This window comes from Eleutherodactylus coqui, chromosome 1, assembly GCF_035609145.1.
Source record: "Eleutherodactylus coqui strain aEleCoq1 chromosome 1, aEleCoq1.hap1, whole genome shotgun sequence".
Taxonomy (NCBI): Eukaryota; Metazoa; Chordata; class Amphibia; order Anura; family Eleutherodactylidae; genus Eleutherodactylus; species Eleutherodactylus coqui.
In genome coordinates this window covers 359,869,837-359,886,810 of record NC_089837.1, presented here as the reverse complement: position 1 = coordinate 359,886,810, position 16,974 = coordinate 359,869,837, and the positions used below count along the sequence as shown (strand labels likewise).

Below are 16,974 nucleotides of genomic sequence, written 5' to 3'. Positions count from 1 at the left end.
ATAAATTGACTAGAATAACAAATATCTACTAAATGACTAAGAGATGAAGCTGCCCATGAGAACAGGAGGCAGTAGGTGAGGGTAGAACATGCAAGATTACTGTAGGCTTTTCTGAAGAGATAGGTTTTCAGGTTCCTTTTTAGTGAGTTGGGCAACAGGGGGGCGCTATTACTTAGTGGAGCCCAAGGGTGGCTGCATTAGTAAGCCACAATATTAGAATAGTAACAGATAGTTGTCAATTCATTCATAGATTTCCAGGTGGAATGATGAATAAGATCATAGCAAAAGTATTTCACAGAGCTGGGGAAGAAAAATATATAATAAATACTTATGAGTTACTGTATGATGGCATCACCTCATGAATATCTGGACACTTAGTTACTTTATATTTTTAATAAGCCCAGGAAAGCCCTTTAGCCCTTTAGTACCGAAGCCTGCGTGCAGTTTAATGACCAATCAAATTTTTTAATCATTGTATTCCAAGAGTCATAACTTTTTTATTTTTCCATCGACATAGCCATACAAGGGCTTATTGTTTTACAGGACAAGTTGTATTTCTTAATGGCATCATTTTGGGTTACATACAGTGTTTTCCTAGAAAATAGAGCCTACCCTGTTTTTTGAGGATTTTCGGGGAGGCTTGAAATATAGCGCGGCCTAACAGTGGGGACTGAGTAAATTGTCAAGCCCGACTATTTCAACCTTTATATTTTGCAGTCATCTGGCTGCAGCATGCAAAAGATTAACAGAAGGAGGAGGCTCCCTCTGTCACCCACTGGAACCTAGTGATGTCATCACACAGTCCCAGTGAGTTGCTATAGCACTTGGAGGCTTGAAGATGGCTTCTGAGTCTGCCATCTATGTAGGCCTCGTTAGGCAACATAGTACACTGTAACACTGAAGTACTGCAGTGTATTATAAGAACGATCAAAAGGTCATGACATTCAATTTGCGTTACAATGCTCCCATTGATTTCAATAGGGCCTCGTAGACCTGTGCATCGTAACGTTTTCTAACCTGCATCTGAAAATGGCTGCAAAATCGCAGCATTTTGTCGACGCTGTGTGTGATAGTGGCCTTAGATGTCTGATGACAGAGTAAGCCCCCACCCTCCCTGGGACCATGTACCTGTCCCAGGCTTCTGATGCTGTGCCGTAAAAAAGGTTCATGCATCAGAGTAAGGACCCTTAAGGATTGCTGTAAAAAGGTATATGGGCAATCGTTAAAGGGGTTGTCTCACGAAAGCAAGTGGGGTTAAGCACTTCTGTATGGCCATATTAATGCACTTTGTAATATACATCGTGCATTAAATATGAGCCATACAGAAGTTATTCACTTACCTTCCCTGCGCTGGCATCCCCGTCTCCATGGCTCCGTCTAATTTCAGCGTCTAATCTCCCGATTAGGCGCGCTTGCGCAGAAGGGTCTTCTCCCATCTCTTCGGTCCGGCACAAGCGGCATTCTGGCTCCGCCCCTTCTACGCGTCATCGTGTAGCTCCGCCCCGTCACATGTGCCGATTCCAGCCTCCTGATTGGCTGGAATCGGCACACTTGACGGGGGCGGAGCTACACGATGATGCGTAGAAGGGGGCGGAGCCAGAATGCCGCACGTGCCAGGCCGAACAGATGGGAGAAGACCCTTCTGCGCAAGCGCGCCTAATCGGGAGATTAGACGCTGAAATTAGACGGAGCCATGGAGACGGGGACGCCAGCGCAGGGAAGGTAAGTGAATAACTTCTGTATGGCTCATATTTAATGCACGATGTATATTACAAAGTGCATTAATATGGCCATACAGAAGTGCTTAACCCCACTTGCTTTCGCGAGACAACCCCTTTAAGGGGTTAAGTTCAGATTCTCACACTTAATAATAATAGTAAAATATTTTAAGAAGATATAGCATTCACAAAATTCTGAGAAAGGAAAACTAAAAGCTACAGTTCTATGTTCCTTGAAATGCCCAATAAAGTATAACTAGATGTGACATGCTACCTTGCAAGATATGACAGTGACATCTGTCAAAGCAGGTGGTATCAGATGCTGGTTTACAACTTGAGAGGTTGGCATCTGCCCTGGAGCTGAAGAAGCAGACATCATATGTTGTTGTTGAGGTATCATGCCAGACTTCAGATGCATTTGTGGTTGCTGAGGATCACTTTGTTGGACATTGCTAAGGCTCAGAGAAACAATTTGAGGCTGGTAAAACATCTGGCGGAAAAGGTCAAAGAGTGTTAATAATGTTTTAATTGGAAAACAATTGATAAATATTATAAAATTATAAACCGTGTGCACATATTGCACTAAGGCTGGGCTCACACGAGCGAAGCTTCACCACGTACTACATGTTTGTGATACGCAATGAATGGAGTCAATGAAACTACATTGATTTTCATTGATACATTCAGATTTGTGAATATTTATTATGTGACATACGTGCACAAAAAGAGCGCAGAATGTTCTCTTTTGCTGCGTATTCCGTGCTGTAGAGCCAATTGTTCTCTATGGGCACGTAATCAACGCTGTACATACCCAATTACATTGCATATGGCCGTCGTTTATACACACAGTTGCAAAGCAACAGAGCCATAAATTTAAACAAAAAAAAAAAAGAAACCGGGAAGCCTGCGAATGACATTGTGCATGAGATACGCTGTTATGTGCAGTACAAAATCGCTGACATGCACGGCAATAGGCTGTCTCAGTGCGAGCTCCACAGCGGTAACACACTGCGTGACTCACGCAGCATCTTACACATATGGTCTTATATCCCGGTAAGAACTTCTACAGTTAAGCCCTCCTGCACACAACAGGGTCGGATGCGGCATGCGCAGTACAGGTTATGCCGCGCCGTCCCAAGGTGATGACGTGTATCCTGCGATCCTTCTACAGTGCTCACTATGGAAGGGCCGCGGGACGAACGGCTTCCATTGACTTTAATGGAAGCCGCCCATGAGGAAATCCGCACAGAATGGAGCATGCTGAGATTTTCCTGCCACAAGCGGAAATTTCCATTCATGTGCAGGAAGCAGCGGTTCTGGGCAGTATTTGCTGCGGAATCCTGGGGTAGCTGCTGGCTCCAGATTCTGGAGATTCTACTACAACTACAATTCTAGGGAACAATTGGTGTTCCAAGTGGTTAATGTCATGCACTGCACAACTACTAAAATATATTGTCTATTACTGAAACTGCTGCTGTTATTAGGATTAATCAATCATATGTGAAAATATTCCCACACAGACAGAAAGGTGCAGAGGAAACAGGCATACCTGTAAATTAGAATCCTGAACCATACTGAGCTGCTCCTGGATTTTTTGTAGTTCTTCTTGTTGCCACCGTATATTGGCCTGGATATTCAGTCTCCTTTGTTCCAGCTGGTTTTTGATGGTTTGGAACATGCCATGTTCAGAAAACTAATAATGTAAAGCACATTTCCATGTTAAAGATGCATATGCTATCAATAGACTCTATGCAATTTAGAGTTTATAAACTTTCACATTCCTTGTCACTGGACTAATTATTTACTGTTATGCTCATCCCTCCCTGATACAAGTGCTATTAATTGCAATGTCTGTGCCCTCCTATCCTGTCTCTGGTATTTATCTAGTGAAAATTAAGTTCACCATGTTTGTACCCTCCCATGTGATCATGTGTATACATTAAATATGTCTTTAGATTAAGATAAAAGCTTGCAATATCCTGTATTTTTGTTAGACATTAAACGGCATCATATCTACAAGATAACTTGGTTTCTCTTACTGAGAACAATCACACTAAACTCTGTGCAATGCAAGACTAGAAACATCTTCTGAAAAGGAGAAGCTCTTTGTAACTGCTCTCCATTCTGCTGACCAAAAGATGAGAATCCGGAACAAAGAACCTTAATTTATTAAAGGGGTTGTGCACTTCTTAACTATTCATGATCTATCCTCCTGTTTGCTGGGCTTCTGAAAGTGAATGCAATGGTAACAGTGACTGCAATACCCAGTCTGGTCCCTCCAATGTGTATGGAGCGGTCAGCTTCTAACTCCATACACACTGGTAGTTACCTGGCAAACAGCAGATCACCAGCCATCCCAAGCGATGGACTCCCACTGATCAACTATTGATGAATAGCTAAGATGTGGACAACCACTAAATATAAGAATTCCCTAAGAGGAGGTATGAAAATGGGCTCACACCCTTAAGGCTCAGACACATGGGCACATCGGCGCCCCTGTTACTGCATGTAGCAGACGGCCGTACCTGAAGACGGACGTCTCTCTGCAGCGCCGGGAGAAATAACATGTGACCGGCTTCATTGGCGGTCATGTGTTCTTTCATCAGCGCTGCAGAGAGACGTCCGTCTTGAGGTACGGCCATCTTCTTCCTGCAGTGAGGGCTCAGTCACACGGGCGCATCGGCGCCTGTGTACGGGTGCCGATGCGCCCGTGTGACTGAGTCCTTACCCGACATGTTTCAGCACATGATTATATTTAAAAACATTTCAGTACTTGACATAAAATGCATCTTGCATTGTGTGCTTGCACTTGATACATACAGAATGCTATTACTTACAGTTGTCCTCTCAGTTCCGGTCACCTACCTGGGAAATAGGGGGTGGATTGCTCTGCTGTGGACTTTCCTGCACCAACTGTTTGACATCACATTGCTGAGCTGGTACGGAGACCTATAACAGTTAAAAAACATTAAAGACTACAATTTTACGAATAAAACATGATGTCAGGAGAGTTCATAATAATCTTATATAGCACACTCTACAATGAAAGGGTGCATGTACAGACAAATCCAGACATTACAGAGTAACCAACTAATTAACAAGTCAAAAAATAGGAGTGAGAGCCCTGCTCACAAGTGATTGCAATCTATGCAGAATTAAGAAGGTAAAACCACTTAAGTTGAATGGTCCAGCCATCTTTTATAAAAATAAGGTAGAACACAAAACTGTATGAGCTGGTCACCAGCCAGTATCTGGGTAGGGACAGATATAATGTGCCTGGTGCTGCATGAAATGTGGGAGCTCCTGTTGGATGAAGGGGATATATTCTAATCAATAATGGGGGAGTAGAAGAAAAATAGTTAAATTAGGGAAGGTAGGCCTGACCTCGCCAGCACAAGAAAAGTCTTGGAGATGGAAGTGGTAGCTTATGGAGGATGTTGGTCCTGTTGGTAAGAGCAAGGGTAGAGTAGTAGATAAAGACAAAGGAGGAAAAATAGGATGATGCAGCACCGGAGATCTGTATGTATGAGTTTAATAAGTTTATATAGTATTGAACAGTCCATCAGTGCAGCGACTGGTACAAGGTAGAGATATCAATGTAGTGGCTGGACAGAGAGACGAGCCTGTCTGTTGGATCCAGGATAGATTAGAGAGCAAGCGCCATGAATAGTCTTTTCCTTATTGTCACTGCAGAGGTTCCAGTCACCGATCTGCATGGGAGGAGGCTGTAGCCGGCTACAAGCTAATCGCCATGTTGTGCTGGGAGTACAACCAAACTCGGTAAAAAGTTTTTACATCTGCATACCATTATCTATTGTTCCTGCTGCTCTATGAAGTGCTCCTTTTTTCTGCCTTAAAGGGAACCTATCATCACTTTTGAGCTCCAAAAAACTAAATTATGGGGTTCAAAGATGATTGAACAGGGAGTCTGTGGAGCTGTGTTCATACGTATCTGATGCCCAGTTTTAGTGTTGTGTCCCGCGAAGTTAGTGCACGCACACAGCACAAATCATTTCAGATGGCTCTGTGTGCTCACTCTTTGATTCCTTTTATATGGGAAGGCATGCACACAGAACCTTGTGCAAACAGGTAAGCTGGTTTAAAAGTACCCTAAAAGCTCCTTTGCACTGGTGAGTGAGATATCGGGCCACGAATCATAGCCCAATAACGCACGTGCCAACACGTGAAAGCCCTGTGGATGCGAGGTGTTTTCATGTGAAAATAGCCTCGCAACACTTTCGGGATGAAGGAAATCTCCTCCGCAGCTGTCACAGCCACAGCAGAGCATAGCAGAGTTCTCCCATTATTTTCAATGGTGCCATCGATACCATCACCAACCCCATTGAAAACAATGGGCGATTTCGCAGAAAGATAGGACATTCTGCGATGGGTTTACCACAATGAGGTGCAATGCGGGAGAACATTGCTAATGTGTATGAATCGATTCAAAAGAATGGGATTCATATTTTTGCGAGATTTGTGCATCTCGCAACGCACAAATCTCACACAATTTTCTCGCCAGTGTGAATGCAGCCTCAGGGTATGTTTACATGTAGTGAAATGCTGCAGATTTTCCACAGCAGTAACACAGAATGCTTTGGATGCGGAATTGCTGCAGAGTGTTCCACTGTGGAAATTCCACAGCATTTCCATTGCATGTAAATATACCCTTCGGCCATTGTCACACAGGCTTAAATGCATTTACATGCGCATTTGCACAATAGGCATTGCATATTTGCAAGCATGCGCATAATTTTACTGTACTTTCTAAGTGCGAATTTTGTGTGCAAAAGAGACGCAATGGGTCCTATTTAGAGATGAGCGAGCATGCTTAGTAAGGGCATTTACTCGAGAGAGCATCGCTTTTTTCGAGTAACTGCTGGCTCATTCGTGAAAATTCGGGGGGGTCGTGGATCTCTCTCACTCGCCCCCCCCCCCCCCCCGAATTTTCACGGACGAGCCAGCAGTTACTCGAAAAAAGCGATTCTCTCTCCAGTAAATGCCCTTACCCAGCATGCTCGCTTATTTCTAGTCCTATTCACTGCGTGAAAATCAGACCTTAAATTAGACAGTCCTTAAATGTACCATATTATGGTGGCCGTGCTGAATGAATATTTGGTGTATATTTAGACTTTCTTGTCTAACTTTATACTATCTATTAGTAATTTTAGTATGCACCTAAAAGTATGCCAAAATATTGGCACAATTTTTGCAGCACAATGTCCCATTTAGACCCCCTTTTCCTCAAAGCCACAGCCCTTTGTCAGACTTGGAAAAAACGTGTCCAAATGTGATTGACCAGCATTCTCCATTTTGATGTGCGTGTGAAGTTTTTAGTTTCATATTCGGCTCTGCTAATGCTTCTACTGCTGTGTTACCACATCCTATTTGACACCCTGAGATGATAGATTCTGTAAGCTTTTCTGTGCTCCTGACTTGGCTTGTCTTGAACTTTGATTTTGCATATTCCTAGTTGTACTTAAATGGGTTTTGACCTCATATTGCTTGACCTGGGTTCTGCCTATTGTGTTGTGCCTTGTTGTCCGCCTGGTTCACTCATTAGGGGAGCTTTAAAATAGAACAATATGGGAAGGGAAGTGAATGGCCAGGTAAAAATATACAGCTAATTAATACATTTGAGACCCTCACTATTAGAAGTGGAAAGAAAGAACAAAGACAAAAAATTCAGAAGGAAAGTAGAGGAGCAAGAGACACCGATCACAAACTAAAATATTTTTATACAAATGCACAGAGCATGGAAAAAAAACAAGGAGAATTGGAGCTCCTAACAGAGAAAGAGAAATATGAAGGATACAACTTATTTATAAGAAACAGACCTAAAAAAGGGGAGGAGGTGTTGTGTTCTATGTTAGGAAAACATTCATCTCCACAGAGATTCAAGCTTCAGAGCATCGTAGCTCTATAGAAAATGTTTGGGTAAGAATACAAGGAGAAAACAACAGAAAGGACACCATTGTAGGCGTTTACTATAAGCTACCTGGACAAGCAGAAAATATTGATGAACTCTTTCTACATCAGATGGCCACGCTCTCAAAAAAGCATGACACAGTGATCATGGGAGATTTTAACTATCCAGATATTTGTTCGGAATCTGGATCAGGTAAAAGTAAAGGATCCAACAAATTCTGATCCGCTCTTGCTGACAACTTTATCTTCCAAAAGATAGAGGAGAGAACAAGGTGATCTGATATCTTGGACCTAATTCTTATCAACAGGGAGGAAATGGTTGAGGAAGTAAGGGTGGCTGGGACCTTAGGAGGCAGTGATCATGACATCCTTGAATTTTGGTAGAAAGAGGAGAAAGAGCTGAAAAGACTCAGACCTCAAGGTTGGATTTCAGAAAGGCAGATTTTAATGAACTCAGGAAGGATAGGAAGAATCCAATGGCTGGATGTTCTTAAGGACAGAAATGTCCAAGAAGGATGGGAAATATTGCAAAATGAGATTCTCAAGCACAATCGTTAACAATCTCTAGAAGAAGGAAGAATGGGAAGCATTTAAAGAGACCAGGATGGATGAAAACAGAACTTGCACACATGTTAAAAATGAATAAAAATATGTTTGTCAAATTGAAAGAGGGGTGATATCTAAAGAAGAATATAATGCAGTCTGCAGAAACTGAAGGGCAAGTGTCAGAAAAGCTAAAGCTAATAATCAATAGAGGCTTGCAACAGAGGCCAAAAGCAATAAAAAAGGATTTGGGGGGTATGTCAAAAGCAAAAGTAACGTTAAAGATGCTATTGGATGCTTACAGGATGAAAATGGTGAATTGGTTAAGAATGATCTTGGGAAGGCCAAACTTTAAAATTCCTATTTTGTATCCTTTTTTTCTCAGAAAATAAGTGTAACATCAACTGATCTTCCCTGTGCTGGTGGGGGAATAAAAGTATGCAGGCTATCTATAAGCAGAGAGATGGTGAGGGAACACATAGCTAACTTAAAGGGGTTGTCTCGCGGCAGCAAGTGGGGTTATACACTTCTGTATGGCCATATTAATGCACTTTGTAATATACATCGTGCATTAAATATGAGCCATACAGAAGTTATTCACTTACCTGCTCCGTTGCTAGCGTCCCCGTCGCAATGGATCCGTCTAATTTCACTGGCTTCTTGCTTTTTTAGACGTGCTTGCGCTGTGCGGTCTTCTGCCTGGTGAATAGGGCCGCTCGTACCGGAGAGCTGGTCACCGCATCCTCATCGTAGCTCCGCCCCATCATGTGTGCCGATTCCAGCCAATCAGGAGGCTGGAATCGGCAATGGAACGCACAGAGCCCATGGTGCACCATGGGAGAAGACCCGCGGTGCACCATGGGAGAAAACCGCAGTGCATCCCTGGGAAAGGACCGGCGGCCATCTTAGGGAAAAGATTTTTTAAACTCCTTATTTCGTCGGATCGGTGAGTAGCAAGCGGTTTAAAAACCGCTTTAATTTGCTATTTTATGCCAGGGGGGTGACAGGGGGAATGGGGTAATGTTAAATTTTGCTGCTTGCCGCGAGACAACCCCTTTAAATGAATTCAAGTTTCAAGGTCCAGATGGCTTACATCCTAGGATACTAAAGAAAGCAGCGGAGGTAATTGCTGAACCACTCGCCATACTCTTTGAAAATTCCTGAACAACAGGAGAAGTCCCAGAAGATTGGAAACGGGCAAATGTTGTCCTATCTTCAAAACAGGGAAGAAGGTGGATCCAAGAAACGACAGGCCTGTGAGCCTGACTTATATACCGAGAAAGATCTTCAAACAAATTATTAAACAGCATGTATGCAAGTACTTGGATAAAAATAGAGTAATTAACCAGAGCCAGCATGGGTTTGTAACAAACAAGTCATGCCAGACTAATCTAATTTCCTTCTATGACAAAATCACTGACTGGGTTGATCAGGGAAATGTGGTGGATATAGTATATCTTGACTTTAGTAAAGCATTTGACAAAGTATGTCATACCATACCTATTGAAAAAATGACCAAATATGTGATTGACAAGGCAACTGTCAGGTGGATTCACAACTGGCTGAGTGATTGTACTCAAAGAGTGGTCATAAATGGCTGCACACCCAAGTGGAAGAATATATCAAGTGGGGTACCACAAGGCTCTGTCCTAGGCCCAGTGTTGTTCAACATTTTTATAAATGATCTGGAGGAGGGAATTGATGGGAGACTGATCAAATTTGCCAGTGACACAAAGCTAGGAGGGATAGCTAACACTAGGGAAGAGAGGGAGAGTATTCAAAAAGATCTAGAAAAGCTTGAACAGTGGTCAGCAACTAACAAAATTGTTATTTAACAAGGACAAATGCAAAGTCCTACATCTGGGCAAGAAAAATGAGAAAAGCACATACAGAATGGGAGGAATTGGGCTAAGCAGCAGCACATGTGAAAAAGACTTGGGTATACTAATAGATCATAGACTGAACATGAGTCAACAATGTGATGCAGCAGCTAAAAAGGCAAACACAATTCTGGGATGAAGTAGGAGAAGCATGAAGAGACTAAATCACGTGAGGTAATTATCCCCCTGTACTCTTCCTTAGTCAGACCTCATCTGGAATACTGTGTCCAGTTGTGGGCACCCCACTTTAAAAAAGACATAGACAAACTAGAGCAAGTTCAAAGTACAGTTACCAAGATGGTGAGCGATCTGAAAATCATGTCCTATGAGGAACAGTTAAAGAATCTGGGAATGTTTAGCTTGCAAAAAAAAAAGGCCTGCGAGGAGACCTAATAGCTGTCTACAAATATCTGAAGGGCTGTCACAGTTCAGGGATCAGCCCTATTCTCATTTGTACAAGGAAAGACTAGAGGCAATGGGATGAAACTGAAAGGGAGGAGACACAAATTAGATATTAGAAAAAACTTTCTGACAGTAAGGGTGATCAATAAGTGGAACAGGTTACTACGGGAGGTGGTAGGTTCTCCTTCAATCAAAGTGTTCAAACAAAGGCTGGACAAATATTTGTCTGAGATGATTTAGTGAATCCTGCACTGAGCAGGGGGTTGGACCCGATGACCCTGGAGGTCCCTTCCAACTCTACCATTCTATGATTCTATGGTTCTGACTCTGCTCTGTACTCATTTCTTGTTCCAAATTTATCCTTCAGCTCTGACATTTCACTCTGACCTTCCGATACTTACCCCTAACTTGCTCACTGGCTTTCCTTCTGGTCTAAACTCTTTGATAATTATGGGTAAATCATGCACAATAATATAAAGCTAGAGTGAGATTAATAATAACCAGATGAAATAATTGATGTACTGCATCAAAGCAAAATTAGGTAAACTTACGAAACAATGATAATTTTACTGGCACACATTCTACTGAACTCTTAGTGACACAGAAACTCCGGCAAATGATGTTACTTAATTATGTAATTCAGAATCTCATTTTTATTTAATCATAATGAAAAATTACTGATTCATACCTGGACTGTGGTGGGCTGGTTCATTCTTTGAAGTGGATCATCATGCTGTATACTAGAAACTCTTTCATATGACTTAACGTCTGAAGTCTGCTTTGAAGGTGTAGCTGTTAAAATAGTAATTTAGCAGTTGAATTTCAAGAAAATCTTTTCGTATAAGTCTATTTTTGGCTGGTGTGTAGCAATTATATTCATTTCACGTTAAAAGTGATTATTCTGGATGAGGCTATTCACTTTAGCTTATAGTGGGGATTGTCTCTATTACAGAAATGCACGTGTAATCTTGGGGTGGTAGACAGCTGTAGTGCCCTTTGTGGTCTACAGATGTGGGGACAGTCACAGGTGTACAAACTTCTGCCTCAAACTGCCCAAAAAACAAGCAGATTTAATATGGGGAACTTTGATTACTGGTGCTGTGCCAGAATTCTGACATAAGTAGCACCTTATTTTGGTGCAAATCAATTTAGACAAATTTACTATTAATAGAGATGAGCGAACGTACTCGGTAAAGCACTACTCGTCCGAGTAATGTGCTTTATCCGAGTACCTCCCCGCTCGTCCTGAAAGATTTGGGGAGCGCCGCGGGGCGGGGAGCTGCAGGGGAGAGCGGGGAGGAACGGAGGGGAGATCTCTCTCTCCTTCTCTCCCGCCCGCTCTCCCCTGCTCCCCGCCGCAACTCACCTGTCAGCAGCGGCGCTCCCCGAATCTTTCAGGACGAGCGGGGAGGTACTCGGATAAAGCACATTACTCGGAGCGAGTAGTGCTTTACCGAGTACGTTCGCTCATCTCTAACTATTAACTTACGCCAAAAAAAAAAAAAAAAGATGTTATGCCTGTTACAAACTTTTCCAGAAAAGGGGATGGGTTTGAGAGGAGTGAGGTCTATAGAGACATTTATGGCATACGACTTGCTAAAAAGTCACAAAATGTGTTGCAATCTCACTCAAATGGCTGTGTGACATACAAAGTAACTTTGCATCTATTGAGATATTTAAAGATGGGACAAATTTATCAACATGCAACATTTGATACATTTGTTGCATCTCTAAACTAGAGAAGGAAAGAAAAACTCACAAAAAGTAGTGTATCAAACATATTTTATGCCTTACTATACAGTTTTGAAAAGTGTCTACAAAAGAGAGTGTAGCTAAGAGGAGTTTTAAAAAGGGACCAGATTATTTAATGGCCTGTTTATGCGTGCAAATGAGCCTCCCTTTGCTGTATGCAGATAACAGCAGGTGGTCTGTTATCTGCATACAGCTCCATTGTTCTCCAGCGGAACAGCAGCTGAAACAATGTTATCAGCACGACCCTGGAGAATCACAGCGTGTGGTCCCTGCTATCAGCTAGCCAGCCAAACAATGTTTTTATGCTGAATTAAAAATCATTGTTCCGCAGAAAAGCAAACAATAGTAGCATTTACACGCAATGATTATGGCTCAAAAGACATTGTTTGAACTAATTTTGAGCAATAATCGTTGTGTGTAAATGGGCCCTAACAACAGACAAAATTTGACTCTCCAGTTATGATAATACAGTCATCTACTAATGTGCAGGGCACATCAGGTTGTATAACATTCTAGTTAATTGTTGATAGCAATCCATATTGCATAGCTCAATACTATACATGCCTACTATTTCTCTTATTTTGGAAATCATCTTTCATTTATAAGGTAACCGTTAGAATGGTTCAGTCATACAGAACATTCCTTTCTACTTAGACTAGAGATCACTTCTCTACTCACATGCAGGTTCTGCAGTTTGAGAAGATTTATGCGAGCTTCTTGAGGAAACAGAGGGGGAACCACTGCAACTGAGTTGTGAGGCACTAACTTCAAGCATGTTAAAATGCTTTTCACTGTCCGCGCTTAGGTCTTTGACCTAAAAGTTTGTTAAAGAAACAAAAAACACTGAATAAAGGCCATACCCCTACCATCTATACATTCATTTCTTTATTCATGATAGTGTGTTAAATACATTTTTCATAATGGTGTAAATTCACTTTATAGTTCTAAAAATGGCAAAAAGATCAGCACAAAGACTTAGGTCTCATGTCCATGGCTAAAATAACATTTAAAATCCGGAGCGGATCACCCGCACGCGTGATCCGCGTTCCATAGTGATGCATTGGACACCTGCAGGTAATTAAATACCTGCGGATGCAATTTTCCCTTGAGGCGCAGATTGCATCTGCGGGAAAACACCTGCAGCATGCTCCATTTTAGTGCAGGTCTCCCGCACGGACAGCTCCTGCAGGCTTCTACTGAAGCCTATGGAAGCCGTCCGGATCCGCGGAACACCCACAGCTGAATTTCTGCTCTGTGGTGCGGGAGAGTGGGAGGGCAGGAGTTCAAAAAGAGAATATAGTGCACAGCGCATGCGCGTGGCACGCTGCCGGCGTGCCGAGCACATCCGCCGGGCTGAAGAAAGAAGATCCGGCCACGACGGAGGGCAGATCCGCAGCGTCCGGACAGGTAAGTAATTCTTCTTTTTAGGCCTCATGTCCGCGGGAAAGGAGGGACCCGCTGCAGGATTCTGCATGAAGAATCCGCGGTGGGCCTGATTTTCCCCGGGGACATGAGGCCTAAGCATTATGCTATAATGGATCCATCTGAGTAGTGACATTATGACTACTAGAATGGACATAAATAACACTTCAGCTGACATCTACTATAGTAAATATACCAGCAACTCCAAAACATGCTTTTTAGGAAAACACATATTACACTAGTTGTTGGCCTGACAGGGGTCATAAACTTTGATTATTTACACCAGCTCCTCTGAGCTGAAGGCACTGGTTATACTTTTTTTGTATTCTGGTCTTGTAAGTTAGTGGTGTGGTTTGGAGAGGAGTTCTGTCAGTGTTTGTGCAGTTATTTGCTCAGTGTCAGTTTTAGTTTCCTTGTCCATTTATTCTGCAATGCTTCTACTGTGTGTGCGTTTTGTCAGGTGTTTCTTGTTCTGAATCTATCCGACTTGGTCTATCCCTGGGGCTTTTCTTCCTCCCTTATTCCATCTAGTGTCATTTCAGGTAAGCACTAGGTTTCTGTTGCAGTGTCGCCTCTCTCAGGGCTGGTGCTCCACTTGTTAGGCAGGTGCAAAAACTTTCAGATCAGAGATAAATCCCTGCCCTTAAAGGTCAGTTGCCTTGGTGCATTTCCCATCTTCTTGTCCCCTCCTAGTCTTTGTGCTCTGTGTAGCCTCCTTGTTGGACTTGGCTTTAAATGACACTAAAAGCATGTCAGTAGTACTGATAGAACGAAGACTACAGCCGTTTGAAATAAGGTTGCAAGTACTGAATTTACAGCTGTCACTTTTCAGTCTGTGTGCAGAGCAGAGAGGAAGAGAGCAGCAAGAGACCAGCAGCAGATAGTGATATGCGATTCTCCTGTCTGTCCAGTGGAGGGTAACTCCCAGGGGAGGTTCATGTTATCCCTCCTCCCCATCAGAGAGCATATTTGCTTTCCAATTGTAACATATGTTACAACTGGAAATATATGCTTTAAATTTTGAAAAAATAAAAACAAAAAAATTACTCATTTAATTGCCACTTCCATAATAACCTATTGGCCCCAGAAAAAATTAATAAAAGATATTCAATAAATTATATTTCCTCAAAATTGGTTTCTATAAAAACTGCAACGCATCCTGAAAAATACAAGCTCTCGTACAGCTACATTTACGAAAAAATAAAAAAGTTATGACCACAGGAATACACAAGGGGCAATGATTTACTTGTTCTTTAGCCTAAAATTAGTAATGTTACTAATATGTTAAAAATGCACTTAAGGCAACTGAGTTCTGCACCAAATATATTAACATGAGACATAAATTAAAATCTATAATAAAATAGTGACTTTTTAAGGGTTTTTCCAAATTTAATGCGACTGTTAGAGGATTGAATAAATGAAACCTACATTAACAATGCACCCTTTCCAATCCAATCTCCCTTCCACCTGCACACTCACCTGCTCTTATTTGTTTTGGGATGGGTTCCTTAGAATTACTCAACAGACACACATAAAAATAAACTGCTGTGATTATTTTATAAGCAATTTTTTGAAAATTGAACTTGAGTTGTAAGTGTTTCACATCAGGAAGATCATTTGTAATAAACCTGTAAATATATGTATATTGATAACACATAAATTTATATAATAAGACTATTCATTTCTAATTTCTCTAATGATAGATATCATTAGAAAAATTAGAAATGAATACAGTGTGCAGGACAGCGCAGCTCCGATGTTGGAGGCTGTTCTGGATATCTATGCATCTTGCATAGTGTAATATAGATATGCAGAACAGCCTCAGACATTGGAGCTGTGCTGTCCTGCCTAGTGCTAGAAACATGTGTCAGACCTCGCCCTTAAATCATGGCTATGCAGGGACATCTAAATATTGGATGAGGTTCAACATTGAATTGGAAAGGGTTAATCCATTTCATTTCAAGTCAAATACCTATTAATATGAATGGGATGCATTTTTCTTTACCTTGACTCTTAGCCTGGGGTCACATGGGGCGGATTTGCCGCGGAATTTCCCTGCATAATTTCACTGCGGCCACTAATCCTGGGATGAGCCAGCCATGTTGATGAGATTTGTCAAAAATCTCGTCCACACAGGGCGTCGAATCCATCGCAGCAATTCGCCACTGCGGCGTGGATTCCCGGGACGCAGCGCATCCATTCTTTTTTTTCTGCTGTGGCCACGCTCTCCTCTATGGGAGAGCCGGCCGCAACAGAAAAGCAAGTGGCTAAGTGCCCTGGGTTTTTTGCTGTGCTTTCCCGGCAGAAATCTCGTGGTTTTTCGCTGCGGCAAAAGCGCCAGATTTCCGCCAAGAATACGAACCGTGTGACCCCAGCCTTAATGTGACATTATATCACAGTGTGCCGTGCTCTCAGGGTAGTTTTTTTATAGTTTGAATTACTTTACAATGGGTTTTGTGGATTAAGATAAGAGAACAATAGCTTTTTAATGGGCTAAGATAACTTTCTGCACTGTGCTATCCCTAGCCAACTAAAATTTGCTACATCTATGCATTAGTATACTATGGAAAGTAATGTGATTCAAAGGGAACCGATCACATCCCTACGGCACCATAAATAAATGTATGTATTTTTATTTTAAATTGAAATGGGGTTTGAGCTTAGAATGGTTTTCAGTAGAGAAGCAGGACTGCAGACAGAAATCGAGGAGCTGTCTGATGGAACAAGGACAGAATGGGATAGGACAGCTTTAATTATGTTGTAATACATGCAAGTAGAGGAAAATTAGTAATAAAAACCAAATGCCAAATCTCATTTATTTACTAAAGTACATGCAATAAAATAAAATAACAGTCTTCAAATATGTCCATAGTGTTTAGCTCTCACGATCTCAGAGTTAATAGACTATGTACTACAAGCATTTCAATCAAGTATTTTTGTTAAACTTTGTAAAGGAATGTCTGGCTTCTCTGTAAAATACAATTAGTACCTTTAGTGCAGATGAGACAAAGGCTTCCGATGAGGTAATCTGCTTATTCATTTTATGTCTTCTTCCCACTCGAACATCCGCATAACTGTTTGCAACAAACATAATAGTTAGTAGACAAGAAGCCTGCAAGCAATATTAACCAAAATCCATTACTAGCTAATAATATTTAATTTATACACAGTATACCACGCAGATTAATACATCAATGCGCACAGATACATTTTAATAATATGTAGTGCCTAAACAACAGTATGTATTCCTGGTGTTGACCTGTCTGCAAGTCCCAGCTGCTGAAAAACACCGCCACAGCATGATGTTGCCACCATTATGCTTCAATGTA

At 41.8% G+C, this 16,974-nt stretch overlaps 1 protein-coding gene across 3 annotated transcripts in view; it reads right to left on the bottom strand.

Annotated features, from left to right (window-relative positions):
* The window catches only part of NPAS2 (neuronal PAS domain protein 2), an 82,276-nt gene that overhangs the window by 10,869 nt on the left and 54,433 nt on the right, over window positions 1–16,974 (bottom strand). For 2 of the 3 annotated variants that reach the window (XM_066577640.1, XM_066577625.1), the window contains exons 12-17: window positions 16,635–16,719; window positions 12,902–13,037; window positions 11,160–11,263; window positions 4,584–4,667; window positions 3,268–3,411; window positions 1,993–2,208 (exon numbers count right to left, since the gene is read on the bottom strand). In XM_066577640.1, coding sequence (XP_066433737.1) covers window positions 1,993–2,208; window positions 3,268–3,411; window positions 4,584–4,667; window positions 11,160–11,263; window positions 12,902–13,037; window positions 16,635–16,719 — 769 coding nt within the window. The remainder of the gene's footprint in view (window positions 1–1,992; window positions 2,209–3,267; window positions 3,412–4,583; window positions 4,668–11,159; window positions 11,264–12,901; window positions 13,038–16,634; window positions 16,720–16,974) is intronic. The other variant, XM_066577633.1, reaches the window with a different exon arrangement.